Source organism: Erinaceus europaeus, chromosome 2 (genome assembly GCF_950295315.1).
Source record: "Erinaceus europaeus chromosome 2, mEriEur2.1, whole genome shotgun sequence".
Taxonomy (NCBI): domain Eukaryota; kingdom Metazoa; phylum Chordata; class Mammalia; order Eulipotyphla; family Erinaceidae; genus Erinaceus; species Erinaceus europaeus.
Genome location: NC_080163.1, coordinates 140,665,109 through 140,682,119, shown reverse-complemented (window position 1 = coordinate 140,682,119; position 17,011 = coordinate 140,665,109). Strand labels below are relative to the sequence as shown.

General features: G+C 50.8%; 2 protein-coding genes across 5 annotated transcripts in view; one reads left to right on the top strand and one right to left on the bottom strand.

Moving 5' to 3' along the window:
- The first annotated feature begins 1,309 nt into the window (after positions 1-1,309).
- PLEKHG4 (pleckstrin homology and RhoGEF domain containing G4) lies at positions 1,310-11,977 on the top strand. 2 transcript variants are annotated; one of them, XM_060185357.1, is made up of 21 exons: positions 1,310-1,862; positions 2,031-2,126; positions 2,201-2,324; positions 2,421-2,514; positions 2,591-2,665; positions 2,743-2,859; positions 3,031-3,129; positions 3,223-3,371; positions 3,532-3,670; positions 3,788-3,904; positions 7,130-7,312; positions 7,552-8,054; positions 8,129-8,375; positions 9,086-9,175; positions 9,284-9,505; positions 9,597-9,767; positions 9,857-10,034; positions 10,457-10,573; positions 10,700-10,936; positions 11,024-11,139; positions 11,313-11,977. In XM_060185357.1, exons 1-21 carry the CDS (start codon positions 1,349-1,351, stop codon positions 11,316-11,318), a joined length of 3,594 nt encoding a protein of 1,197 aa, XP_060041340.1. In that variant the 5' UTR covers positions 1,310-1,348; the 3' UTR covers positions 11,319-11,977. The 2 variants fall into 2 exon arrangements, with proteins under 2 accessions (XP_060041340.1, XP_060041341.1); XM_060185358.1 differs by lacking the exon at positions 10,457-10,573.
- The window catches only part of KCTD19 (potassium channel tetramerization domain containing 19), a 33,409-nt gene continuing 28,310 nt past the window's right edge, over positions 11,913-17,011 (bottom strand). For 2 of the 3 annotated variants that reach the window (XM_007517737.3, XM_060185360.1), the window contains 6 exons: positions 16,712-16,826; positions 15,453-16,074; positions 14,050-14,241; positions 13,723-13,877; positions 13,284-13,385; positions 11,913-12,175 (listed from right to left, as the gene is read on the bottom strand). In XM_007517737.3, coding sequence (XP_007517799.2) covers positions 12,065-12,175; positions 13,284-13,385; positions 13,723-13,877; positions 14,050-14,241; positions 15,453-16,074; positions 16,712-16,826 — 1,297 coding nt within the window. In that variant the 3' untranslated portion in view covers positions 11,913-12,064. The remainder of the gene's footprint in view (positions 12,176-13,283; positions 13,386-13,722; positions 13,878-14,049; positions 14,242-15,452; positions 16,075-16,711; positions 16,827-17,011) is intronic. The other variant, XM_060185359.1, reaches the window with a different exon arrangement.

Genomic DNA, 17,011 nt, shown 5'->3' with positions numbered 1-17,011 from the left:
CAGAGTGCTAGGTGTGAGATCTCCCCTAGGCTTCATGGCAATACCAGGAGAAACAATTATTTATTTATTTATTTTTTAATTTACAGGTGAATAAAGTGAGGCTCAAAAAGGACAGGATTGTTGGAGTATACCCAGGTAAGTGGGGGAAGAGGCTTGGGTTAATGTTTCTGTGGTTCTAGCACCTCAGTTGGCTCAAGCACCCCAACTTCCTTGGCAGGAGTTTGTGTGTGTATGTGTGTGGGGTCGAGGGAGAAGCTGGGGAGTGTAATGACTGAAATGCCTGGGAATGCTTCAGAGAGGGGCCTAGTGCACTGGTGGATTCTGACAGGCTTCCCACCCCAGAGGCCTCCAGTACAGAAAGCACCCCTTCCCATGTCATCCTGAGGGTCATACAACCTGTTTCTGGGTGCCCAGGTCTGGAAAGAAGGTAGGGGTGCTAACCAGGGGTGCCTCTCTCACACCCCACTGTCCTGGGTTTAGGAAGTCTCTCTTTCTCGGGGTTTCAGGGGACACGGCCCAGACTTTTCTGTGGTCTGGAAGGAGCAGAGGTTCCCGGTTTTGCTGGGGCAGCGCCCTTCACCCCGCGCGCATCAACACAAGAAGCTGCGCCCCCGCATCGGGCAGCCCCCAGGCTCGCTCACCTTCTCCGTCTTCCCCAGCCAGGCCGCTTCCAGACTCTTGTCCCGGTGTTCACCGCGCAGGTACTGGGAACAGCCGCTGTCTGCGGTCCCTGCGGTCCCTGCGGGTGGGAGGAGCAGCCCTCCCCGGGCCTGGGAGCCGGGATGGGGCAGCCGGCAGGGGGCGCTGCGGGCCCCTCGAGTCGCGCTGTCGTGCTGTGGCCGTCAGGCTGTCCTTCCGTCCTCCCGCCGCCAGGGGGCGGCGCTGCGCGGGCCACGCCCTACGTTCCCCGCGCCCAGGACGCGTGTAGCCGCCGCCGTCGAGGCCGCCGCGCAGGTTCGAGGGCTGCAGAGCTTCCTCGAGACGCGGGTGTGAGCGCGGCCCGCGGGACAAGCCGGGAAGGTCACAGCCTGGGGGGGGTCCCCAGGCCGGGCGGGAAGCAGTGAGTGCGAGCTCGGGCCCCAGTGGGGGCCCCGGCTGAGGGGGACCCCTCCCCCCAAGGCCCCTGGAGCGCGACGCGTGGGTCCGGGCAAAAGGGAGACCTCTGTCCGTCTCTCATTTCCCCAGGGCCCAGCTGCACCTGCATCTGCACAGCTGTGCCCTGGCACTGGCCTGCCAGGCGGCGCTGCGGCCTAGTCCGTCTGTCCGGCGGCTGCCCCATGAGCTGCGGCGTCAGCTCACACCGCCACTCTCACTTGCCCTGAGCAGGCCCGGCCCTAAGGACACGGTGATGGAAGCGTCACTGGAGGATGGGGATGAATCTCCTGGTGCCCAGGGCCACGCCACCGACTGGAGGTTTGCTGTGTGCAGTTTGAGGGACGCATGGGACGAGGAGCCACCTGCTCTCCAGAAGGAAGTTGAGGAGTCCAGTCCTCTGAGACCACCAGCAGGGGCAGCTCAGGATGAAGGAACACAGAGCAGCCCTCCGCCTGGGCAACTTCAACCTCCCGCAGGACAGATGGCCTCAGACGGGTCAGGGGATGGCCAGAGGGGCATGTTGTTAGGAGGTTCCTCACTCCAGACAAAGGAACAGGACCCCTCTGGAGTGGAGAGCCTCCTGGGCCCCATGTCCTTGCATCTCAGACTGGCCCAGGGAGAGAGTGACAGCCAAGGTGGCGGCTTGGCAGGGGATCCAGTTCCAGGCAAGGCAGTGCCAGCTGTCTTGGGCCCTGGGGGTTTGGACAGTGACTCTGTGGGCCCTGGAGACACTTTATCTGCGACATCATCAGAGCAGCTGGAGACAGGTAATCTCTGTTATTCCCAGACTGGGCCAGGAAAGTCTTGGTCGGGGAGTGGGGAAATCTGAAGGTGAATGCCAAGATTTGGGATGAGCTTTGATCCTACTCAGGCTGAAGCATAGGGTCAAGGTCTCTGGGTAGTTGATCCAATGTAGACCCATCTCCTTTCCCAAGAACTCAGCAAATTCAGTCTCCTTAAGCCTACTGACTACCTCCTGGCCCAAGACCTCTCCTGGGAACTGCTGGCCAGTGGCATGGCTACTTTGCCAGGTAGCTGGGAGAAACTAGAGGTGGTGGAGTGGGGGTGACTTGATTGGATAGGCATTCACTGCCTTCTCTCACAGGGACTCGGGATGTGGACGGCCGTGCAGTGCTGATTCTTTGTGCCCATAGCCCAGCCTGGCTTCACCCCAAGTGCAGCAGCCATGAACTCATCTGTTTCCTGCTCTACCTGAAAAATATCCCCAGGTTAAGGGAAAGGAATTAGGGAGGAGAGGAGAGTGTCTGAGCCAGGAGATGGCAGCATCCTGGAATTGGATACTGAACCAGAGCTTGTTCCTTTAGCCCCAAAGTGCAGGCTCTGGGACTGACTGTGCTAGTGGATGCTAGAGTTTGTTTCCCGAACTCTTCTCTCTTGTGGGGCCTTAGCCAGCTGCAGGTAAGTACAGGGTTATAGCCCCACACATACTGTTTTGTGAGGGGTTGGAACACAGCTGAGGTCAGATTCTTTGCAGGAAGCAGCCCCAGGGTCAGTGCACCAGGTACTGTTAGTGGGAAAAATGCCAGAGGAGGTCCCTTCAGGACTGCAGGTACTGAGCTGTGTTGGCCAGGGTTAGAACTGGGGTGCTTCTCCACCAAGCTTCAGTCACTAATGCTTCTCCTGCAGCTAGAGCAGATGTCCTCTCGTCAGAGCCTGCTGGCCCACATATCTGCTACCGAATTGCCTGCTTCATTGGGAGGAAGCCTACCTTACTGCCATCAGACTTGGTTGGACTTCAGGATGGTCAGTGCACTGGCTGGAACATAGTGGGGGTTTGCAGGCAATCTGGCCTGTAGAGCAGCTTCTTGTGGGGTGGCTCGAGCAGTACAAAGCCGCTGCAGTGGCCTGGAATCTAGGATGCTTGGGCCCAGTAGCACCTGGCACTACTTTGGTCATGACTGTCCCTGCTTACAGCGCCTGGAAGTCCTACTGCAGAACTGCCAGGTAGCTTGTGCCCTACTCCATGGGGCCATTCAGAGCATGAAGACTTTGTCCAAGCCCATGGAGTCCAGGGTGAGCGCTCCCTCCTGACTCCAGCTTACATTTCCCCTTTTTCTCTCTGTTTCTCCCACTCCCACCTCCACTGACTGTCCCCCTTAATCACAGGAAGTTGGTCAGCTGCTGCAGCAGGTACAGGCCCTGATGCAACATGTGCTAGACTCACCGAGACTGGCCTGGCTGCAGAGTGAGGGGGCCTTAGAGCTGGTCTGGTTGAAGCAGGAGGTCCCAGAGGTGTTCCTGAGCCCAGACTACAAGTAGGTGCAAAGCCAGATTCCAGGCCTTGTCCCAGCCCACCACATCTCATGCCAAGGGCTCAGTGACTGACGCAGAGCCAGCCAGGACTGTGTTTCCAAAACAGAGTGGAGTATGACCAAGCCACTGATAGGAGCCTTAAGACTATGTACTCTGTCCTAGGCCAGCACTGGAAGAGGTGGTCAAACTGTATGGCTGCGTAGATGAACTACTGCACCAACTGACCCTGCAGGGTAACCGGCGAGTACAGGCACTGGAGTTGGTCCAAACACTAGAGGCCCAGGAGGGTAGTCTGCACCAGGTGAGAACTGTGCTCCCAGGTGGTTGCTGCCCTTGACATCAAGTGCGACCTATTCCCTTCTCTCCCCAACCCCCCTCACCCCCAAAGCTACTCTCCATTCTGTTTGTGCCTTTCCAGATTAAAATGTGGCTGCAGGAGGTGGGCTGGCCAGCTCTGGAGGAACCAGGGGTACCCTCGCTGGAAATGCTGCTCCAGGCCCAAGGTTCTTTTCAGGAGCTGGACCAGGTTGCCCAGGTGAATTTGGTCACTTGTTCATTCTTATTTTGAGGCACTATTGCCAGGCACTAGGAATGTAGAGTGGGTAAAAGCAAATCTCTTCTCCTTGCTTTTTTTTTTTTTTGCCTCCAGGGTTATTGCTGGGGCACCGTGAATCCATTGCTCCTGGAGGCCATCTTTTTCCCATTGTTGTTGCTGTTGTTGTTGTTGTCATTGTTGTTGGATAGGACAGAGAGAAATGGAGAGAGAAGGGTAAGACAAAGAGGAGGAGAAAAAGATAGACACCTGCAGGCCTGCTTCACTGCTTGTGAAGCCACTCCCCTACAGGTGGGGAGCTGGGGACTCGAACTGGGAACTCAAACTGGGATCCTTGCACTAGTCCTTGTGCTTCGCACTATGTGCGCTTAACCCTGCGCTACTGCCCAACCCCCTCCTTAAATTTTTTTTTGGGGGGCACACTGATATCAGGATTTCCTTTGCTTTTTTTGGGATTTACAGTCTGACGGAGTTGGTCAGTTGTAATCAAAAGTCCCCGGCTCCCCACCTGCAGGGGGTCACTTCACAGGTGGTGAAGCAGGTCTGCAGGTGTCTCTCTTTCTCTCCCCCCGTTTTCCCCTCCTCTTGCCATTTCTCTCTATCCCATCCATATTCATGTAATACATATAGATGCATTTGCAAACCTAGATAAAGTTGTGAACAGAAATAATACAGGTAGTTTAGAGTTAGAAAAACCTTACTAGATGGGGTGCTGGGATAGCATATTCTATTTCTCTCTCTCCCCCTCCCTCCCATCCCCCTCTCTCTTTAGTCACCACCGAGGCTTCATTACTCCAGTGCTGACTTTTTCAGATGGAGAGTCAGATACCACAACAACAAGGTCTCTTCAGTATGGTAGGGGTTAGGCTTGAGCCTGGGGTGTATTCATGACAAAACAAACACACTATGCAAGTGAGCTATCTTTCTGTACCAGTTGGGCTAGCATTCTTAATATTTTAACTTTTTAATAAAGATTTTATTTATTAATGAGAAAGATAGGAGAGGAGAGATATATAAAATCAGATAGCACTCTGGTACATGTGCTGCTGGGGATTGAACTTGGGATTTCATGCTTGAGAGTCTAATGCTTTCTCCACTGTACCATCTCCTAGACCACAAGATTTTAACTTCTATTTATTATTTATTTATTTATTTATGATAACTGGGGAATGACCCCAAGGCCTCATATCCGTACATGCTGCTGAGTGATCTTCCAGGGGGTAGGTTTTAAAGAAATTATTATTCACATTTTTATTAGTGATTTGATAATGGTTTACAGGATTATAAGATTGTAGGGGGTGGTCCAGAAGGTGGTGCAATGGGTAAAGCATTGGACTCTCAAGCATGAATGAGGTCCTGAGTTCAATCCCTGGGAGCACATGTACCCTCTGGTACATGTCTGGTTCTTTCTCTGCTTTCCCCTTTCTCATGAATAAGTAAATAAAATCTTTAAAAAAAAAAAAGATTCTGGGGATATAGTTCTACACTGTACCTACCACCAAGGTTCTGTGTTCCAACCCTCCCATTCCTCTGACAGGCGGTTTTTTTTTTTCATTCTGTTTTCCTCATTTCAATAATTTTTCATTTTATTCATTTTTCATTTAGTTTTTTGAGAGGGAGGAGAAAGGGAAAAACAAAGACAGAGAGATAGGGAGAGAGAGAGGAAGAGGGAGAATGAGAGAGAGAGAGAGAGAGATTGGGGGATATCAATTGATCATAGCACTACTCTGCTTTCCATGTAATTTCCCTGGCACTATCTGTCATGTTTTCATGTGGTATTGGGGCTCAAACCCAGGGTTTCATGCATGGCAAGATACATTTTCTTCTGGGTGTGCTATCTTCCAGTGCCAAGATTGTGATTTGAGGTGAAAACTATGGGTAGACTCAGGTTAAGTTGTCAGTTGAGTGTAAGAGATACTCAGACTGAGGGGAGCAAATAATATGTGTAAAGATTCTGTGTCAGGAGGAAGCATGGCTTGCCTGAGGGGTCATAAGGACAGTGAATAAGTCATATAATTAGATCTGTGTCCCAGGAAGAATCTAGGTACTGAGTAGACAGTGATTTGGAGGATGCTTGTGGAGATACCTTTTCAAAAAGGTAGATGCAGGGCTGAGGAGACATCATAATGGTTATGCAAAAGACTTTCATGTCTTTCAAAGGCTTTGAGGTCCCAGGTTCAATCACCAGCACCTCCATAAGCCAGGATAGAGTAGTGCTGTGGTCTTTCTCTCTATGTATTTCTCTCTCCTTAAAATAAAATAAATAACCACAACAAGGGCAACAAAAGGGGGAAAAATGGCCTCCAGGAGCAGTGGATTCATGGTGCAGGCACTGAGCCCCAGCAACAACCCTGGAGGCAAAAATAAATAAATAAATAATAAATAAATAAAATCTTAAAAAAAAAGAAGAGGTAGGAGGGTGTGGAAAAGTGAAAAGAAAAAAAAGAAAGAAATAAAAGGTAAATGCAATGATCTAGGTAGAAATGAAGCTTGCTTTGGCCAGGATAGTGTCAAAGGAGCTGGATTTGAGAAATGTATAGGATTTGATGGTAGATGTATATATGAAAGGGTGAGGGGGGGTTAATAAGAGAGAGGGACCAGGAGACAGTGGTCTTCTGGGGGAAGGGTATTCGTCAATCCAATTTGTGTATGTTTCTGTATAAGTACCACACGCTAACCAATTGCACCACTGGAGCTCCTTGGGTATGTTTCTAACATACTCCCTTGGTTATCTGGATGTAGCCACAGAAGGCCATTCTGAGGATGTGGTTGTATGGATGACATTTGAAGTATGGTCATATAAGACTGTGTGGTGGGGGAGAGAGTAACTCCACTCTTTAAAAAGCACGAGATGGGGAGCAGGTAGAGGAACCACTGGAGAAGAACATGGAGAATCAGGATAGTGGGAGTGACAAGAGAGCCAGGAGAGAGGTTTGAAAGACACTGAAAGGTGAAGTTAGCCAGGTCTGAGACAGGCTGGAGATGAAGTGCAGAAGGAAGAATAGTGAGGTCCAACAATTCCTGTAGAAGTCTGGTTGAGAAGGAAGGGCAGAGAGAGAAGAATGGGGCAGGGGACGTGCAAGTGGAAGGGAGATCTTCAGTCACAGGAGAGACTTGACCAGGATGTATAGTTGTTAGTAGAAAAGGCCAGCAGGGCTCAGCTAGATCACCAGACCTGCACTGACTGAATCTATTTTCTATTTCTAGGAGCAGATTAGGCAAGGGGAAAAGCTTCTACAGCCACTGACTGGCTGGGAGGCAGTTGAACTGGGCCCCTTTGGGGCCCGCTTTCTGGACCTGCAAGCTGAGCTGACTGAATTCTCTAGGGCTTTAGCCCTGCGGCGGCAGCGGCTGGCAGATGCTGAGAGGTTATCACGGTTCTTCAAGCAGGTCGGTGAGAAGTTCTGTCCTTGACTCCAGGTGGTCAATGAGGTGATGGCTAGTTGTCCAGCTCTACCAACTTTGAGCTCTTCCTGGTTGTCCAGCCTGTTGACTTCTTGACTTCAATCTAACCACTTGGGAGGTGACCTGGGGCCAGTATCCTGAAGGGTTAGGAAGTGGGTAGGGGAAGGCACAGCAGTCTTGGTGAAATCCTCCTTCAGTACCTGTGTGGCCTTGGTTTTTTGCAGGCCTCAACTTGGGCTGAAGAGGGACAACGGGTGTTGGCAGAACTGGAACAGAAGCGCCCAGGGGTTGTACTACAACGACTACAGCTGCATTGGACCAAGCACCCTGACTTGCCTCCTGCCCACTTCCGAAAGATGTGGGCTCTTGCCACAGGGCTGGGTTCTGAGGGTATCCGCCAAGAGTGCCGCCGGGCCTGGGCGTGGTGCCAGGACACCTGGCTGGCCCTGGACCAGAAGCTAGAGGCTGCACTGAAGCCACCACCGACAGGCAGCACAAGTAGCCTATGTGTCAGCCCCATCCAGGCTGTACCTACCACCCCTCCCCTGAGGAAGGCTTATAGTCTTGACCGGAACCTGGGTCAGAGTCTTAAGAATCCTGCCCACGACTGCCACCCTGTGGGCATTGTGGGTGCCTGCCGTAGACCAGAAGCTAGAGATGGTGCTCAGCTAGGGCCATCCCCTATCATGCCTCTGCTAGGCAGCTCTGACACCAGGAGCCCCAACAGGTATGGGCAGTGGGCAGGGCAGGAGGGTAGTGGCAGGGCAGACACCTTAGGTCCTGATTTTGCTTACCTGGCAGGCTTCAGCTCGTACTAGTGGAGATGGTGACTACCGAGCGGGAGTATGTCCGAGCCCTTGACTACACCATAGAGAACTACTTCCCTGAACTGGATCGCCCTGATGTGCCCCAGGGCCTTCGTGGTCAGTGTGCCCGCCTCTTCGGCAATCTGGAGAAACTGCGGGACTTCCACCATCATTTCTTCCTGCGTGAGCTGGAAGCCTGCAGCCGGCACCCACCCCGAGTGGCCTATGCCTTCCTGCGCCATGTAAGCCCCACAGGCCAGGTGGCCTCCAGCTGATTCTGCATTCAACAAAAAAGATGTTGAGCACATACCTGGTGACAGGGCTGGATTGGGTACAGCTAGAGAGGCCAGTGAGTTGCCTGTTTCTCAGGCTGCTCGTAGTTTAGTGGAGGAGATTTAAAAGTGAAAAGAGTAGATTATGGTTGGGACTAGGAAGAATATAATCAGGATAGAAAGCCATTGTGAGTTATCAGAGGGGTAGGGATACCCCTTAAAAGAGAGCAGTTAGGCTTCTTTAAAGAATTGATGTTTGGGCTCTGAGATCAGAGGGAAGGGCTGGAACCAGAGTATTCCTTCAAGAGGAAAGATTAAATGCAAAGCTCTAGGGCAAGGAAGAAGCCCTGTGGTCAAGGAGGAGACTGGTCAAAGTGGCTGAGCTTAGTAAGCAGAGGAGGAGTCTGAAGTGAGGTAACCCCACTGATGTCCTCAGAGTTTCTGAAAGAGCGGATCTATATGCAGGACTTCTTCCTTGGGGCCATGAGCACCCCCCACCTTAGCATATAATTAACTGTTCTTGCCAGATCACCCCACTTAAAGCAGGCAGATTGACCAAGGGTATGTGCTGTCCATAAGAGCCATCTGTAAGCATTTTGGTCTTCTTAAGCTGAGGGTGGTCTGTCCAGCCTTTGGGAGTGGGTCCACTTGCACCCAGGCTGAGGTGCATGTCTTCACAGAGGGTGCAGTTTGGAATGTATGCACTCTACAGCAAGAATAAACCTCACTCGGATGCCCTTATGACTAGCTATGGCCACGCTTTCTTTAAGGTAAGTGAACCCGAGACTGGAGGGAGAAGGGAGTGGAGAGAGTATTGGGGGAGATAGGGGTGAGGAAGGATTCTGAAGCTGCCTGATGGCTCCCTGGCCACCTGGCAGGACAAACAGAAAGCACTGGGGGACCACCTGGACTTGGCCTCCTATCTGCTGAAGCCTATCCAGCGCATGAGCAAGTATGCACTGCTGCTGCAGGAGCTGGCAAGGGCCTGCGGGGGGCCGGTGCAGGAGCTGAGTGCCCTGCAGGCTGCCCAGAGCCTCGTGCGCTTCCAGCTGCGGCACGGCAATGACCTGCTGGCCATGGACGCCATCCAAGGCTGTGATGTAAGTCATCCCAGGGAGACGTGGTCAGGTGCATTTGTGGGGAGGGAGTAAACAGAAGAGTCTGGGCACCCACTGGACTCCAACTTGGCAGGTTAACCTCAAGGAACAGGGGCAGCTGGTGCGACAGGATGAGTTCACAGTACGCTCAGGGCGTCATAAGTCCCTGCGCCGCATTTTCCTCTTCGAGGACCTGCTGCTCTTCAGCAAGCCCCGCCGAGGTCCCACAGGCATGGACACATTTACCTACAAGCGCTCCTTCAAGGTGGGCCTGCCTGAACCACACACTGCCTCTCACATCGCCCCACACCCTCTCCCCAAATGCCTCACCAAGCCCCTCTCCTGGTCACACAGATGGCAGACCTTGGGCTCACTGAGTGCTGTGGAGATAGTGACCTGCGCTTTGAGATCTGGTTCCGCCGTCGAAAGGCCAGGGACACCTTTGTGCTGCAGGCTGCCAGCTTAGCTACCAAGCAGGCTTGGACAGCTGACATCTCCCGTCTGCTCTGGAGGCAGGCTGTCCACAATAAGGGTGGGTCCAAAGAGCTTACTTTGTTCCATAGGGGCCCAAGGAGGTCTCAGGGGCCTGGAAATAGTAGGGAGGAGGCTCCTAGCATCCACTGCAGGGGAAAGAACTTCAAAGTCAGGCAGTTTTGTGCTGTCACTGTCTGACTAAAGACACAGTTCTAAACTCTCTTGAATATCAGAGGCCTGCCTCATCTTTAAAAGGGAAATGGCTACCCCTGCCTACAGGATTGCTGGGAGGAGAAAGCCTAGCACAGGATAGTTGTACTGGGAATGGGTGTACAGGAAAGACTTATTAAGGGGCAAGGATAATAGAGGACTGAGGAATCCCCCCCAGTAAAAATTACCAATAGTAAAAAAATATAGAGAGAGGACTGAGGACAAGGCTGCTGCACACAAGGGCCCCAGCTGTGTACTATCTCCACCCAGAAGTGCGCATGGCTGAGATGGTGTCCATGGGTGTGGGGAACAAGGCCTTCTGGGACATCACCCCCAGTGAGGAAGCTATCAGCGACCGCACCATCAACTATGTCCTGAAGTGCCGAGGTAGCAGGCGGGGTACAGGGGGTGGGAGGTAACATGGGTTTTCAGCAGCCATGGCCTGTGCTTCCCTTGGGACTTTGACCCAGGTGCACTCTGGCCTGCCCCAACCTAACCCTTTCTCTTACGCAGAAGTTCGCTCTCGGGCCTCTATTGCTGTGGCCCCACTTGACTATGACAGCTCCTATTTGGAGGCCTCAAGCCCCCTTCCTGGAGACCCTGCTTCTTGCTCTGTACTGGGTCCCCTCAATCTACACCTGTACAGAGACCCAGCTCTTCAGGGCTTGCGCTGGCCTCTGTATTCCACCAGCTTCCCAGAGGAAGCAGCACTGGAGCCTGAAGCAGAACTGGGCAGCCAGCCATCTTTGAGTAGGTCTGGGCTTAGCCAGAGGCAGGAGGGCATGACTTGGAGTCTGGACCTCTGCTGCTGGCAGCTCACTCGGTCTTTTCCCCTAGCTCCTGAAGATTCAGAGGTGTCATCCCAGTGCCCATCAGCTAGTGGTTCCAGTGGCTCTGACAGCAGCTGTATGTCTGGGCAAGCCCTGGGCAGAGGCCTGGAGGATGTGTCCTATGTGAGTGCTATGTTGTTCTCTTATCTACCCACCACCCCCACAACCCAACCCAGCACCTAAGGTTGCTTTGCCTGAGATGGAAATGGGGGTGGGTGGGCCAGGTCACTCACCACAGACCCTATCTGACCCCTGAGCCTAGAAAATAGCTATTAGTATCAAACTTGGTGCCATAGGTCTGAGCGTGGGCTCGAAGGCAGGCAGTGGATCCAGCAGTCTGTAACTCCAAGCAACATCGCCGTTCTCTGGATCTACTGTGAACAGGGCGTGGCTAGCACCTGGGCCACCTCCACTTTACATGTGTATCCTTCTCGGCCACCTTTTTCTGACCTCTGTGCCCACTGGACAGATTAGCAGGGAACTCCCAGGGGAGTTTGGCTGCAAACCTGAACTGGCATCCTGAACCTGAGCTTCTGGTCCTCTTCTGTTCCCTTCTTCAGTGCCCACCCCAGTTATGAGCTCGGATTAGGCTAGAGCAGTGTATCTGCACTGTGGTTTGGAGCGGGTATTATGTGGTTCAGTGACTGGGCCACTCTGCCCCTTAAGAGAAACACAGGTGTGTTCCTAGTAACTGCTTCCCAACCCCTGGTCTTAACCATGCTCTTCAAACTCGGGTATGTTTACTATATTGGATGCTTACTTTTGCTGCCCTGGATCTCCAGGCCCAACCCTTTCTTGTGTCAGTTTGATTATATTGACCAAAACTGTTTTGAATACTTTTAATTAGAGTTGTCTAAAATTATGTTCACTGTTGTTAGGTCTTTGGCACCTCAGAGTTAAAGTTCTTGACTTGTAATTTACTCTTTATTGTTTACAATAAAAAATAGACTGTTACACACTCTTTGATGGTCACATGCATTCTGGAGACATCCACAGTTAATGAACCTTGGCAGGTGGGTTCTTCAGGGCAGCATCTGTGGGCATCTTATCATTCTTGTAAGTACTTGCCCAGGATAGAATAAGAGACAGACCTAGACAGGCCTCTTTGGATGAGCAGATCCACACAGCGGCCGTATTTCCTGGCGAAAGGCAGTGTGAGCTGGAAGAAAAGGCCTGTCTTACCTCTGACTTATTGGCCAGTTGCCTGTCTTAGCTCCATGTGGGCCAGGTCCTCTCAGATTGGGGAGAGGCATAGGGCAAGCCTAATAGTTGGAGATCTTTGTTGCTCTTGGGCTGTTTTGTTCAAAGGCATCTCATAGGGTTGTGGCTAACAGGACTGAGCAGTCTGACCAAAGGGTAAAAATGCACAAGTCCGGGGGCTGGGTGGTAGGTAGTACATCAGGTTGAGCGCATGTGGCACAAAGTGCAAGGACCGGTGGAAGGATCCCCGTTCGAGCCCCCGGCTCCCCACCTGCAGGGGAGTCGCTTCACAGGTGGTGAAGCAGGTTTGCAGGTGTCTTTCTCTCCCCCTCTCTGTCTTCCCCTCCTCTCTCCATTTCTCTCTGTCCTATCCAACAATGATGACATCAATAACAACAACAATAATAACTGCAACAATAAAGCAAGGGCAAAAAAGGGAATAAATAAATATTTTTTAAAAACTGCATTTGATTATATAAATACTAGATTAATGAGAAATTCACTTAACCCTTTTAAACTTACAGCGTCTAAGTAAAAGCTTTGAATCCTAAAGTTAATTTAAGAAGTAAAAAAGTCTTTGTACATAAAGAACATTTCCATAGTAAAGAATGCTTTAAAACAGGGGCTAAGACTGAAATTGCTATTGTTTGTTGGAAAGATCTGGCCCTCAATACTCCAATTTCAGTACCTCCCAAAGTCTTGGACTCATATGATGCTTTTCCCTGAAGGACTGTTAGTAATGAAGGCAAAAATGATATAATTGAAAGAAAACTCCAAAAGTTAGTAGCCCAAATTGTGTGTGTGTGTGTGTGTGTGTGTGTGTGTGCACGTGTACACACGTGCACACACACACACACACACACACACACACACACACACACACACACACACACACATCACTCTGGACTAATTTTGGCCATCATTCCTCCATCCCTGGGACCAAAGACCAAAGTCTAGCTGCCTGCCTCACTTTCTGGGTGAGACTGTCCTGGCCTTTGTAGCAAGATAGTGTCTATCTGCAGTGTCTATAGGGCTGCCATTCTAAGTGGGGTGCAGGTGGCTCTCACCTCCACCCAGCTGTATAGACGTTCCTGGGTATGCCGGTCATCCTTGAAGCTACTGATGGCCAGCAGATCCACCACAAACTGCTTGGGGCTGATGTTCAGGGTCTGCCAGGAAAGCCTATAGTTAGAAAGTGCTGGGGGCAACTTCCCACCACACATTTATTCCCAGTCTCTCAGCGGGACACAGAGCAGGTACTCTCCTAGGCCTGCTGAAGCCTCGGGTCAGGAGACATTGTCTTCCAAACTGATTTTTGGGCAAAGCTCATACCAGATAACACGGCCTTGTTTTTCTCTTATGTTCTTTCATGCCACCCTTCTGCCCCTGTTTTATACCCCTTACCACTGCCCCAGTTATGACTTGCTTTCTGTTGTCTTGAACCACCACTTATTGTATGGATGAGGAGACAGAACAGAAAGAAGAGTCTGGGACTATCACACGTACCCATAACCGGTTGGCCAGGGAGACCACCTTGGCTGTGATGGCTTTGGGGTCTTTTTGTCTGATGGAGTCCAAGATAATGTCAGTCAGGAATCGGTGGCATTTCTGAGCATAAAACATCTCTTCCCAGGACAGAGAGAAACTCAGGAAAGTGACCTCTGTGGAAAGAGTGGATATAGTCACATCTGGAATCTAGGGCCTTAAAGCCAGCCTGGGATAAATGGAACAATAAAAGGCTCCCAAGGGTGACTTTCCTTGAAGGACCCTGGAGGGGGGGAACCAAACATCTCCTGAGTAAATACAGGGTCAGGAGTAACTTCAGAGCCTTACCTCGGGGCTGGGGGCTGCTTGTGGGCAATGTGTGCCTAAAGTTGTCCATTTGCGTGGTGTAAATGATACTGTCTTCAAAGAACATGCAGGAGCCATCACTGCCCACCACAGGGGGGTGGCTCACTTTGAGAATGACCCCTGCACTGTCCATCTCACTGCTGTCAGGCAGAGGCTGCTCGGGGGCAGGGCTTTCTGTGAAAACAACATGGGAAATAGCTTTTCTTAAGCACCTCAGAATCTAGGCAGGAACAGACCAGTACAGTAAGTCACCCCAGCTTTCTAGCAGCTGCTGCCACCAGCTTCTTAGAAGTGATACCCTGGGCTGGCAGGGCTCTGTCCTGGTTCTTCTTTCTTAATTGTCCTGGAATCATTGCAAACTTCATCCTGAACTTCAGAGCTTCAGAGAATTCTGATTGCTCTGCTGAACTAAGCCTGGTATCAAATAGGACTGATAATAACAAAATTATGAACTGCAAGTATTTGTAAAATGAGAGTATTTTTTTTTGGGGGGGGTGAGGTACAGTATGAAGAGTCTACTTGACAGACACCTTCAAATTCACAGGTAAAGTCCCAAAATACTCCTTTAGGCATGCCTGAGGCACTGAAAGGGAATGTGACAGAATACTGTGGGATTGTGTTGGGGGGCTAGAGAAAAGAGTCCATCATGTTAGTTCTCAGCACACCTCTTGGTCTGTCTCTGCACTTATCCATCAACATACTTCTAGCCCAGGCCCCATAAACCTCTGTCTCATGGCCACCTCCACCTTATATGCAACATATCTGTTTTCCCAAGTCCTACTTCTTTTGTGCATCCCACCTCAGTGACAGCCCACCCACTTGCAGTCACCCAAACCAGAAACCTGGCCCTCCTAATGACCTGATGTTTTCCCATTTCCTCCCCCAACTGCCCCCACTCCCACTTCTGCTCTGCTCCTGGAGCAAGCTTTCAGAAGGCCTATCTCACTTCTGTTCTGTTTAAAATGTTTAGTGGGTGCCAACTCCCCTTAGTTGAGAACAAAGTGCTAGGTATTGAACTTGACCCACAAAATCATTCCATGTCTTCAGCCTTAGCTTCCACTCCTTCACAGGAAGCCTGATACACTAGGCTAAAGAACTCTTCCCACCAGCTAGCTTCTGCTCCCTTTCCCTGTAGTCTCCCCATCTCCCAGCCTCCTTTATGTTCTTATTCTCCATCAGCCTCTCACCTCTCACCTATGCTTTCTGTGGCTTCTTGGCCCCTCAAGTCATGCGAGTGTGCCTGCCAGTCAGAGTTGTGTCTGCTTCTTGGCACAAAGCTGACACTGGCGAACTGAAGTTCTAGACTTCCTTTGTCACTAACTCTGGCTAAGGTTTGCCTTTTATATTGTAAATTAGACTTAGGTCAAGGATGGAACAGGTCTTACCTCTCTCCTTTGGCCGTTGCTTGCTCCAGTCCTTCAAGGTAACAGTTCGTTTCACAGGAAAGTATGGCTTAAAGGTTGGCTCACCTCCCTTTTCTTTGACTCCAGTTCCTGTCTGTAGACCTGGGTCCTTCTCTGAGGCTGTGGAGTGGCCCTTCCAGGAAGCAGAGGTGCTGGGTTGGGGTGAAGCCTCACTTCCCAAGGGAAGCTGCAGAGAGGCCTCCTCCAAGGGGCTTCCCTGGGGGGTTGATAGTGGCTGAAATTCCCACTGTTTGCTGTTGACCATGTCCCATTCCCTCACCAAGGAGATGAGTTTTTGCATGGGAGTAACAGGAGGGTCTTTGGCTTCAGATTTCTGTGTGAGATTGGTTGTGGTGCACTTCTTCTTGGGAGGACTCTCAGGATGGGACCCCCAGTGTCTGGGATTGGCACATAAACCAGGACATTGAGAGTATGTGCTGGGATTGCCTGCCCTCTTGGCACCTCTGCACAGAGGCACTGGGATGGTCCGGGAATACTGTTCGGCCTTCTCTATCTGGTTGGACCTGGCCAGGGCCCCCTTGACCTTGTTCCATGGAGTCCTGTCATTGCAGTCTTGAAAATCCACAGGCATGCAGGCTGTGGTCTGGGGAAGAAAGGCACTGGTAAGCAGCTCTGGGCATATTGTGCTTCCATATGGAAATCATCCCAAGAGCTAATAAACTGGGTCTCTCAAGAATTTATTTGCTCATCTAGAACAATCCTCTCCCTAACACGAGGCAGCTGTTTTGTTGGTGTATAGTCAGACCACTTACAATCTGAGTGAGGGTGATAGTAACTTAGGAGTCTCTCATATTCCACTTTTTTTTGTCTTTTTTCCTACCAACCTAAGACTTTGGAGACTTCAGGCTTGAAAGGTTTTTCATAACCACTATGATACCTCCTTAGTCTCTAAAAGGTTTCTCATTAAGAGATTTTCTTTTTTTCTTTAACCATAGAACTGCTCAGCTCTAGTTTATGCTGGTGCTGGGGACTGAGCCTGGGACTTCAGAGCCTCAGGCATAAATGTGATTTGCATAACCATTATGCTATCTCCTCAGCCACACAGAGCCAATATTCTTTCTTCCCTGTCTCATTTGAGATTCAGAAACCAATCACTGTACTAGCAACCCATGTAGGTCCTGCTCTTCATTTTGCTATGCCTCTCAGTGGTGGGCCTGCCCTCTGAATTTGTGATGGTGCTTTTTGAGAACAGCATCAAACCAAATAAATCTGTGACTTACTTCTTTAGCGTCTCTATTGAATCCTACTAATGACCCTGACCCTTCTGTCACCACGTGCAGCCTCCTGATGGGAAAAGCTTCTTCATTTTCAGATTCTTTTTCCTGGGTCCATGACCTGCAAACTCCGAGTGGGGTTGGTTAGTGAGAAAAAGCTACCATTAACTCAACTAGTTTATCAGATCTTCTCTTTGATTATGAATGGACTCTAGACAGGGGAGAGAAGGGCTTTTAGGTCACTAGCCTCTTTTATTTTTAAAAATTAAAAAAAATATTCCCTTTTTGTTGCCCTTGTTGTTTTAT

Bases quoted from the DNA above. Each gene is read 5' to 3' on its own strand.
- PLEKHG4 (XM_060185357.1), top strand. From the start codon at position 1,349: ATGGAAGCGTCACTGGAGGATGGGGATGAATCTCCTGGTGCCCAGGGC. The intron at 2,325-2,420 runs GTTAAGGGAAAG...TTGTTCCTTTAG, and splicing joins TACCTGAAAAATATCCCCAG to CCCCAAAGTGCAGGCTCTGG. The intron at 2,515-2,590 runs GTAAGTACAGGG...GATTCTTTGCAG, and splicing joins GGGGCCTTAGCCAGCTGCAG to GAAGCAGCCCCAGGGTCAGT.